The sequence below is a fragment of the Lampetra fluviatilis genome, chromosome 11, assembly GCF_964198595.1.
Source record: "Lampetra fluviatilis chromosome 11, kcLamFluv1.1, whole genome shotgun sequence".
Classification (NCBI taxonomy): domain Eukaryota; kingdom Metazoa; phylum Chordata; class Hyperoartia; order Petromyzontiformes; family Petromyzontidae; genus Lampetra; species Lampetra fluviatilis.
The window spans coordinates 14,469,061-14,479,911 of record NC_136285.1 but is presented as its reverse complement, the minus strand read 5'-3'; the positions used below and the strand labels follow the sequence as shown (position 1 = coordinate 14,479,911).

General features: G+C 59.1%; 1 protein-coding gene across 2 annotated transcripts; it reads right to left on the bottom strand.

Moving 5' to 3' along the window:
• Window positions 1-461: 461 nt before the first annotated feature.
• On the bottom strand, window positions 462-8,704 carry MLC1 (modulator of VRAC current 1). Of its 2 annotated transcripts, none has more exons than XM_078861112.1 (11): window positions 8,293-8,704; window positions 6,703-6,792; window positions 5,941-5,994; window positions 5,186-5,287; window positions 4,764-4,874; window positions 4,098-4,226; window positions 3,494-3,610; window positions 2,773-2,829; window positions 2,324-2,446; window positions 1,062-1,928; window positions 462-599 (listed from the first exon to the last, which is right to left on the bottom strand). In XM_078861112.1, the coding sequence occupies exons 1-11, from the start codon at window positions 8,341-8,343 to the stop codon at window positions 552-554; spliced, it is 1,749 nt and encodes a 582-aa protein (XP_078717238.1). In that variant the 5' UTR covers window positions 8,344-8,704; the 3' UTR covers window positions 462-551. The 2 variants fall into 2 exon arrangements, with proteins under 2 accessions (XP_078717238.1, XP_078717240.1); XM_078861114.1 differs by having other exon boundaries at window positions 4,155-4,226; window positions 8,293-8,703.
• Window positions 8,705-10,851: the final 2,147 nt, after the last annotated feature.

Genomic DNA, 10,851 nt, shown 5'->3' with positions numbered 1-10,851 from the left:
TCAGACACTCTGAGTATTTCAATGTTGGTGTGAGGAGTGCTCAATTCCACACTCCCCACCCCCCCCCATATCAGCAGCTCAGCCAATCGGTGAACTCGGTCAATCTCGTTTCACACGCGTACAGCCAATCACCATGCGTGGTCTTCCTCGGCGCACTCCGGTTTCAAGTGAACGTCACTAAGCGACACTAAACGACCCCGGGTAGTCTGCGTCTCCGTTGCGACTCCGTGGGCTCCGCCTCGTCACGGTCGGCCAAGCTTCGGTCTGCGCTGGGCACGCGGTCACCATCGGACGAAAACAAAGGCTCAATCGACGAACATTTCCCGTCGCTAATGTCATCGTTAACGAGATTAACGCCGCAGCTGGAAGGGTTGGGGTGTTATGGCCGATGTGAACTATGGTAACTGCTTCTACGGACGGCGTGGAGCGAAGGAAGCTGGCGCGTGTCGCCGTGTTAGGAGGGGTGATGGGAAGCGGCGGTGGTGGGCGGCTCGGCTGACGGAGTTGGGCTCTCTCTCGCGCCCTCGGGGAAAACATCGCGCCCCTTTCGCCTAAATGTTGTCCACAAATTTCTCCCGCAGCCTCTTGATTCTCGTTTCCTGGAGAAGAGGAGGGGCAAACGGGTATTTAGGAGCCGGTGGAGCGGAAGTGGTCGCACGCTCACTGTGGCTGGAACAGAGCATCTGCCGCTGCTGCGTAGGCAGTGGTTGCACAAGTTGCGCAGTTAACAATGACCACTCGGCATGTTCGTCAGTAACACTGTGGCTTTAAAAAGAAACATAATAGGCGACGTTTTGGGGAATGGCTCTCCTTCATCCTGTGTTAGGGGTTCTGATTCTCCACGCAAGGGGGGTGATTCTGGGCGGTCAGCGCACTGCTCTACAAACTCGGTGACTCACGTTCGAATCTCACTCGCAGCCGTCGGTGACAAATATATGAACCGGTTCTGAGCCTCCTCTACATTGACTCGGCCTTGAACGAGAAGCTGGCGTGTCAGCATACACACTGGGGGAAGAAGTGGCTGTTGTGTGTGTGTATGGTGGAGTTCAGAGGTGTGTCACCTTGCTGGGGGCTGCCCTGGCGTCCCCATGCACGTCCCGCGGGGGCGGTAGGGGCAGCAGCACCACCGGCTTGGCGGAGGCCGCCAGCAGCGAGTGCTTGCCCCTGCCGCCCGGCGACGCGAGCACGGAAAAGACGGGCGGCCTGAACCCCGTCGGCGGCGGAGAGGCTTTCCCGGTGCCGGCCGCCGGGGTTTGAGACGGGGAGCTCCTCTTGGCCTGCGGCCCCTGCGCCGCCGACACCGGCTCCGAGGAGGAGGCCTTGCGAGGGGGGGGCGGCTTGTGGGACAGAGACGACAGCGGTTGGCTCTGCGAGCCGACGGTCACGTAGAGCGCCCGCCCGCGGTCCGGGGTGGCCGGAGCCGCGGGCGGCCGGTGCTGCACGGGCGAGCGACGGTGCTCCACGCGCCGGGACTGGCCGGGCGAGGGTCTCGCGCGGGCCGGGCCCGGCGAGTCGGAGAGCCCGTGCCGGACGGGCGGATCGGACGGGAGCGAGTCGGGCCCGCCGTCGGAGGAGCCGGCGCGGCCGCCGACCTGCGGGCGGTCCGGCGAGGGCGGGCGGCCTCCGGGGCAGTCTCGGTGGAGGTGGCGCTGCCGCCGTTGCGGAGAGCCGGGGGGCGGCTGCGCGCGGCCGCGCTTGGAAGGGTCGGGGGGCGCGGCGTGCGGCGGGGCGACGCGCGACGCCGGGTCCACGTGGTCGTAGTTGTTGAGGGCGGTGGAGTCGGAGGCCGGGGTGCAGGGCGAGTGGGTGGGCAGCAGCGGCAGCAGGGCGAGCGTTTTGTAGTTGACGCAGACGAACGTGGTGACGAGGGTCAGGGCGCTGTTCATGAGCAGAGCCACCATGATGGCCACCAGCAGGATGTCGATGACCTTTTCGGGGGCGGGAGTAACACGCGGTCAACCACGCGGGCGTCTAACCGCAGACTTAACCAGATACCAATACGTTTATCCACGCCCAACCGAATGACTCGTCGCAAGTCTAACTGGACGTCTGCACGTCTAACTGCAAGCAGAGCCACATGTCTACACACGTTGAACCGCACACATCTCTCACTGAACATCTCACCACATCTCACTGCACACCTGGGATTGCCTACGTTCATCAGTGGGAACGCGCGCGTGAGAGTGACGGGGAAATGTGTGGGGGAGCTGTGAGGATATGTCGGGAAGCTGGGGGGGGGGGGGGTGTGGGAGCTATGGAGAGATGTTTCGGAGCTGGGGGTGAGTGGGAGGGGGTCTGTGGAGCCCCGATGTGCGGCGCGTGCCTTCATGCTGGAGTCCGGCTCCGTGAAGAGTGCGATGGAGCGTGGGAGGCTCACGCAGAGGTAGCCGGCCGCAGCCGCCGTCACGGGGCTGGTGAGGCCGCTCAGCGCCAGCAGCACCTCCACCTGGCGCCACGCGGCACGCCGTGTCACTCGCGACGGTGACACTGATTACACTCACTCATCACAGTGTCACTCATCACGGTGACACTGATTACACTCACTCCTAATGGTGTCACTCATCACGGTGTCACATCACCCGCGTCTTCCATCGCTAAAGCTGTAACGTCTCGGCGTCACGCGGCACGCGGTATCCTGCCACGGTGTAGTGCGCCAGCTCGACGCACGTCAGTGTCATCATCATCGTCATCGTCGTCATCATCGTCACACGGCCTCTGTCGCGTCATCCACACTGCAGGCGGCGTCGCGCGCGAACCGGGCCGTGTACGTACGAGGGGCATGGACGGGTGCTCCGAGGCCACGTGTCCCGCGACAGCAGCCGGGAATCCCTGCCGCGGCAGCAACAGAAGGAGCAGCAGAAGGGATGGGGAAAGAGTGAGGGGTGAGTGTGTGTGGTTATAGCATTGTGCGAAACGACCCCGGCGACCCGAGTTCGTCGAGTCCCCGTTCGCGACCAATAACAGTGACGAATAATTGAACTGGTCTTAGGTCTCCACTAGGTCGACTCAGCATAAAAATGTGTGCCCTGGTGCGGTGCGTGAACGTCGACCCTGGTAGTGGGCCACCCATCCCTTCGTGTGGCGTGGCGGCCTTCATAGGTGCTCGCCGGTGGCGTAACGAGCGTGGGGCCGAAGTTACGAGTTGGGGCCCCCCCTTGACAACCACCGTGAGATCTGATTTCAACAACGGTGTCAAAGAACCGAACACTAAATGTTAAACGCGGTTAAAAATGTTTTTTATGTAAATGCTTTCATTCACTTTCCACGTTTTGTTCTGATTTAATGAGAGCGGTAACGGTGACCGCACGAGACAAAACCAATATTGGGGCTCCACCTGACCGATTGCTCAATGTCGTCACGACGCCACTGGTGCTCGCTAACAGCACTTGCCCCCACAACTCTGCGAAGGCTATACGGGGGATCTTTGTCTGGGGCGCGAGTGCCTCGGCGCGTCTCGGTGTGTCTCTTGGTGCGTGTGGCGAGCGGCGCTCACCGCGATGAGGGTCCAGAGGCAGGCCTGCAGCGAGGCCGAGTGCGCTGACCATGGCTGAAGGGTCAGTGCCATGACCCCGCCAAAGAGGGCGAACACCCCCCCAACCACCTCCAGGGTCTGCACACAGACACGCGCAACAAAGACAAAGATCCCCCGCATAGCCTCCACGGACTTTTGTGGCAAGTGCTGTAAGCGAGTCGCAGCTCTGTGAAGGCTGGCGCGGCACACGTGTGCGGGTGTCGCGTGGCGAGGACCAGGCCCGGCTGCCTTTATCTCTCCCGGTGTTTCCACTGGGGAGACAAAGGCGGTCGGGCGTGGTGTTGGCGACCCACCCTTTCGTGTGCCGTGCCGGCCTTTGTAGGTGCTCGCTAACGGCACTTGCCCCAACAGTCTAAAGGTTATTCTGGGTGTATTTGTCTTTGCCTTTGCTGGAGAGCAAACCCACAACTTGTTTACAATTGGGAACGACGTTTGTCGCTGGCGATTGCAACTAGAATCGTCGTCAGGCGTGGTAGTTACAGAAGTCATCGCATGCGACACGTACACATCACTGAGTTTGGAAAGACACACCCCCACGAACCAGGTTCCAACCTGCTGAGCTTACGCGAGGTGTGAAGGGCTCACGGCCGAGGCAGGTTTTGCCGCAGACCGCGGCACTCACCGCGCACAGGCGCACGGCGCGCACCGGGAAGGCGTGCCCATCCCACGCAGCGCCCTGGCTCTTCAGGTTGTACTGAAACAGAGTCGCACCGCCAGTCATTCACCATCATCATCATTACCACCATCATCATTATTACCACCACCACCACCATCATTGCCAACCACCATCATTACCCACCATCATTACCACCACCATCATTATTACCACCACCATCATTACCACCACCATCATTACCACCACCATCATTATCATTACCACCACAACCACCATCATTACCACCACCATCATTACCACCACCACCACCACCATCATTACCAACCACCATCATTACCCACCATCATTACCACCACCATAATTACCACCATCATTACCCACCATCATTACCACCACCATCATTACCATCATCATTACCACCATCATCATCATTACCACCATCATCAGCCATGATCTATCCCCAGCTGGATGAAGGACTGTTCAAGCCATCGCCAAATTCCACGGTCCTGCAACAATATCTATATAGCACCAGTTTATGCGCATTATGGTCGTGCAGGTGATGGTAGTGCAGGTAGTGGTGGTGGTGCAGGTGGTGCAGGTGGTGGTGGTAGTTACAGATCTGCTGACGGCCCCAGGGCAGCAGCGCTGGCGGGCGCGCACCACCAGCAGCAAGTGCACCACCACGAGCATCTCCAGCAGGAGCAGCAGCAGCAGGTTCGTGTTGATCTGCAAGACGCACCGCATCCCCGTGGTGAGCGGCGTCTCTGGTGAGTGGCGAGCGGTGTCGAATAAATGGTGAGTGGTGGCTCTGGTAAGTGGTAATTGGTGTCTCCGGCTCATGGTGAGTGGTGTCTGGTGGGTGGTGTGGTGAGTGGTGTCTGGTGAGTGGTGTCTGGTCAATGGGTGGGTGATGACTCGTGAGTCGTTAGACCGAGGCGTGACGCTATAACGTGGGAAAAGCTCGTGGTTGTTGTTGCTGATGGTGGTGGTGGTGGCGCTGGAGGGGTTGGTGTACTCGCGACAGGAGCGGGGCTTACGCTGAGCATGGAGGGCCGAGCCACCAGCATGCACCCGTACCACAGGAGGCACAGGGTGCTCATGGTGAACGTGCTCACGGCCAGCAGGTGAAAGCAGCTCACCTGGCACACAGAGAAGATCAAGATCACCCGTGTCGCCTTTAACAGACTGTTGGGGCAAGTGCTGTTAGCGAGCACCTATGTCGGCTGGAGCGGCACACAACGGGGTGGTGTTGCCAGGACCACACCTGGTCCACTTTCTCTCCCCAGTGCCGATGATTACACAGCACCAGGTAGTAATTGTATGCTGAGTTGACCTAGGAGAGGCCCAGGACCGACTCAGATATTCGTCACTGGCGTCGGTGGCCCGTGAGAGGGGAATCGAACTCGAGTCGCCGAGTTCGGTAGCGCAGCGCTAACCGCTGCGCCACCACTCCCTGCACGCACGCACTACAGAGCACGTCCACTGCAACGTGGGCCTCGCGTGCGCACGCACAGAGGCAACGTCAACCTCGCCTGGGCGCAAGGCGACGAGCGGTCGATCCCCCACCCACCGCGGAGATTCGATTAAAGTCACGCGCGACCTCGTTCCCAATTGCCTCCTCCGCTCTCGGCGTCACGCCGTCGGACGAAACGTCCGCAAAAGGTGCTCGGCTAACAGCAGACTTGCTCCGACGGTCCGGCAGCGGCTACACGGCGGAGGCTCCTTGACTCTGTGGGTGAGCGTGGCGGTGACGGTCACGGTGTCCGCTGGCGGGCGGACGTGCGGTGCCCACCAGACAGGTCTTCCTCGAGCCGATGTAGAGGTGCACCGTGGCCGCAGGGATGCACTGCGCACGCACAGCGGTGGCATCGACAGCCGTCAACGTCAACCCACGACGCGGGTCGCGGGTCGCGCATCGCCACGAGCCCCGGCTCGCCCGAGCGCTGGATATCGTCGCTCCAGGCCTGGGGTCCAAATCTAAAACTTTGACGAGCCGAGCTCCCACAGCTGATGCTTGCCGTGTCACGCGTGCGTGTTAGGTCGCGGCTGTGGCGCGACTGTGGGGCAGCGTGCAGGCGGTGAAACTGCACCAGGGCCCAACCAGAATCGTCAGGCATTTGACAGAATTGCAGCACTGGTTCGACACAAGCTGGACTGATGCCGGCGTCTCATCAGCAGAGTCTGGCTTTGCTTTCAACCAAAGCTGGTGAACTGCCAGATGTCCCTAGGCAATATATACGACCAAATCTATAAACGGTATAATATAATTAGACATCACAATATAAAGATCGGACGATTGCGTGGTGACTCCGGTCGCCAGCGTTTGCCTGCCCCTACTGAACATCTGTGACAAAGAGCTTTATAGCTCAGCAGATACCTCCTGCAGGATAAATAAACGTTCTGATTCGAATTTTGATCTCCTGTGCCGAGAGGAGAGGAGCGGCTCCGCGAGTGGCGTCGTGGAATCCGTGTCCTCACGTGAAACCCGTGTCCCCACGTGGAACCCGTGTCCCCACGTGGAACCCGTGTCCCCACTTGGAACCCGCGTCCTCACCACGGCGCCCGCACAGCGCAGGTAGCCCACGTCTTCAGGCCCCAGGCAGCCCGTGTACACGCTGGCACCCGACACCAGCCAGAGCGCCACCTGCACACGCGAAGAACCCAGGGCCACCGCTCGAAATGTCGCCCTATCACGGCGTGCTTGGGCTAACGTTGGCATGTCATTTGAACCGTTGGACCAACATTCCGTATTTACTGGGGATATACGCTTATAAAATAAAAAGACTCATGTAGACTGTAGCATGTTTAAGAACCATTGCTACAGTCTACTTTACAGACTGCCAATACGCTCACCAGCTTAAAAACCAGGCTACAGTCTACATTATAGACTGCCAGTACGCTCAATCAGTTTAATAACCATTGCTACAGTCTACATTACAGACTGCCAATGCGCTCACCAGCTTAAAAACCAGGCTACAGTCTACATTATAGACTGCCAGTACGCTTACCGAGGTTAAAAGCCAGGCTACAGTCTACATTATAGACTGCCAGTACGCTCACCGATGTTAAGAACCAGGCTACAGTCTACATTATAGACTGCCAGTACACTCACACAGCTTAATAACCAGGCTACAGTCTACATTATAGACTGCCAGTACACTCACTCCGATTATAAACCAGGCTACAGTCTACATTAGTGGTTTTGTTTTTATTATTTTTATTCACTTTGTTTTTTTTCTACGTGACTTTACCGAAACAACCAAAGAATATGCCATGATAAATGAATGCCCGAGCACACGTTTGTACGGTAAGGAGGCTGGGGGCAGGCGAAGCAACAGGAGTCAAAGTTAATTCTCCCTGCTTGACTGAGCATTGAGGTGCATTTTGTGCGTATCTCCTGTTCACAGCTCTGCAGAGTAAGTGGAGGGAATTCCACAGTCATATGGCGGGGTCGAGTCTGTCCCATAGGACATCGACTGTTTACTTCCCCACTACGCGATACTTATTTTAATTAACTCCGAAGGGATGATGGGCTGAGAAGAAGTTCAACATACATACAAGCAACGAAAAGTTGTACACTAATACATACACATACCTGTCAAACCCTTATCAGTGCCCTACCTTATTATAGACCAATTCAGATCTTATTGGTCACCCCGTGCCATTATAAATCTCAACGTTCATCCTACAAAGTCCCATGACAAGGGAGAAACACAAACAAATAGACAAAAAAATGTGTTTGCCCGTAATTGAAACGGCTGTATGTCGAATGGACCTGAAAACTCAAATTCCCTGCACAAAAATACGGGGCAAACCGTCTGGGTTGACAGGGCAGGCATACAGTATATATATACTGTATATATACTGTAAAGTATACTGCAGGCAATCGCGACTGATGTGGATTCTAATCGTGTACTAGATGGGCTAGGACGCTGCGAATTGAACAAATCGTCGAATCGAGTCGTAAAACTCCATCACAGCGCGTGAGGAGGGGTGGGGGCGGTGGTCGATGTCAGTGGCGGGGCAGGTCCCAGGCGAGACACGCGAGCAAGGAGATTGATCTCTCGTTACTGGACTGCTCCACCATCGCCGCCAGGATGATGATGATGAGGAAGGTGCCTCCTCCTCCTCGTGTCTCACTCACCCCGATCGCGATGTTCGTGGTCGCCGCCACTGTCTGAGCGCACGAGGCCATCGGCCTGGCCGGGAGTCGTCCCTGAGGAGGGTCCCCCTCGCCGCGTCCCCTGGTCGCTATGTAGACCCCCTCGCCGCCTCTTCTCGCTCCTATAAAGGCCCCCCTCACTCTATCCCCTGTTCGCTGTAAGGTCCCCTCGCTCCGTCTCCTGATCTCCGAGGTTCCCCCGGCTGGCACGAAGGTCCTCTCTCGCTCCGTCTGCTCGTCGCCTCCGATCTTCAGTGATCTCCTCGCTCCATCTCCTCGTCACTGTGCAGGTCACCCCCCCGCCCCGCGCCCCCTGCCCACCTCGCTGCCTCCTCCGATCTCTGAGGCTCCTTTGACTCCGACTCTCGCTCCGTGCCCGCAGCTCGCTATGAGGGTGCCCCCCGGCTGTGCCGCGGTGACCCCAGGACTCCCCGTGCCCCCCCCTTATTACCCCCCCACCCGCCCCTCTTACCCCATGCCCCCCCCCCCCCCTATTACCCCCCCACCCGCCCCTCTTACCTCGTGCCCCCCCCCTATTACCCCCCCACCCGCCCCTCTTACCCCGTGCCCCCCTCCCCTATTACCCCCCCACCCGCCCCTCTTACCCCGTGCCCCCCTCCCCTATTACCACGCCACCCGCCCCTCTTACCCCGTGCCCCCCTCCCCTATTACCCCCCCACCCGCCCCTCTTACCCCGTGCCCCCCTCCCCTATTACCCCGCCACCCGCCCCTCTTACCCCGTGCCCCCCTCCCCTATTACCCCCCCACCCGCCCCTCTTACCCCCTGCCCCCCTCCCCTATTACCCCGCCACCCGCCCCTCTTACCCCGTGCCCCCCTCCCCTATTACCCCCCCACCCGCCCCTCTTACCCCGTGCCCCCCTCCCCTATTACCCCGCCACCCGCCCCTCTTACCCCGTGCCCCCCTCCCCTATTACCCCGCCACCCGCCCCTCTTACCCCGTGCCCCCCTCCCCTATTACCCCGCCACCCGCCCCTCTTACCCCGTGCCCCCCTCCCCTATTACCCCCCCACCCGCCCCTCTTACCCCGTGCCCCCCTCCCCTATTACCCCCCCACCCGCCCCTCTTACCCCGTGCCCCCCTCCCCTATTACCCCGCCACCCGCCCCTCTTACCCCGTGCCCCCCTCCCCTATTACCCCGCCACCCGCCCCTCTTACCCCGTGCCCCCCTCCCCTATTACCCCGCCACCCGCCCCTCTTACCCCGTGCCCCCCTCCCCTATTACCCCGCCACCCGCCCCTCTTACCCCGTGCCCCCCTCCCCTATTACCCCCCCACCCGCCCCTCTTACCCCCTGCCCTCTTGCTCGTCTCCCTCCGTGGCGCCACAAAGGCGCGAGTGCTGCTGGAGCCGAGAGCCGTTTCCATGGCTCGGACCGGCTTGGCTCGAATACTGATGAGGGCGGCTTGGCCACAGCCGGGGGTGGGGGGCTGCCAGGGCCCCCTCGCTCAGGTCCCCTCGTCAGGTCCCCTCGTCAGAGGTCCCAGCTCTCGCCAGGTCCCCTCGTCGCGGTGTGCCCCTTACAACTCCTTGTTGAACCCCTCTCGTCACGTCACCTTGATAGTCGACCCCCCTCTGGAGCGTGATGTTGTTGCTGCTGCTGCTGCTCGCTCCGTCACGCGAGCTCGTTCCTACAGTCCCCTTGCCCATCCACTGCTGGATGAAGGCCTCCTCAAGCCCGGTGGGTCACGGGGAGGTTGTTTGGCCATACTTCACCACGCCGGCCTGTTCTTGTTGGCGAAGGTGGCGGGGGAGGGGTGGAGGGGGTGGGTTTAGGGGTAGAGCCCAGGACCGCCTCAGATATCAATCGCCGTGGATTTTAGGGAATAGAACTCGGATCGCTGGGTTCGCAGCGCGGCGCGGTTACCAAAGCGCCACCGCTCCTAACCCGCACACGAAGCAACACGAGTTATTCTTTGGTTCTTTCGGTAAAGTCAAGCAATCATCATCAGGTATGATGATTGCTTGTGTTGCAATCGAAACGTCGTATGCTATTATTTAATTTATTATTTTATCTTTATACGTGACTTTACCGAAAAAACCAAAGAATAATTCCTGCAGCCACGAAAGCTCCAAAATTAAGAAAGCACCACGAGGTCAGTCGGACCAGTGAATGCGGGTGGCAGGGCCACCCACAGCCCGCACCCTCGGTGTCTCAACCCCGCGAGTTCGATTGAGCCGCTAAGAGCAGCGCGGTCACCACTGCGCCACGACTCCTCATTGATGTCAATGCCCCCCCCATCTCCCCTCTCTCCAATTACCCCCCCCCCCATACCCCTGCCCCAAAAACCCCTCAACTTTTTCGTCTGCTCTGAAAGAAATGGCCCTTCCTCGCAGCGCGTTACTCGAGAGGCCAGGAGCAGAGACAGAGTGGAGATTAAGAGTTGGAGGCTCTGATGAAAATTACAGTACATTTTTTAACTTTCTTTCCGATTACCACTTGTTGTTTTAATAGGCAAGTACATAGCGACACTAACAGTGGATATTGAGTAACGGACAAAGCCCCTTCAATAAAATCACACA

Coding starts and splice junctions, on each gene's coding strand:
- MLC1 (XM_078861112.1), bottom strand. CDS start 8,343: ATGGCCTCGTGCGCTCAGACAGTGGCGGCGACCACGAACATCGCGATC. Junction 4,875..5,185: donor CTCGGCCCTCCATGCTCAGC/GTAAGCCCCGCT, acceptor TGCGTCTTGCAG/ATCAACACGAACCTGCTGCT. Junction 2,447..2,772: donor AGCACCCGTCCATGCCCCTC/GTACGTACACGG, acceptor GCGTGGCGCCAG/GTGGAGGTGCTGCTGGCGCT.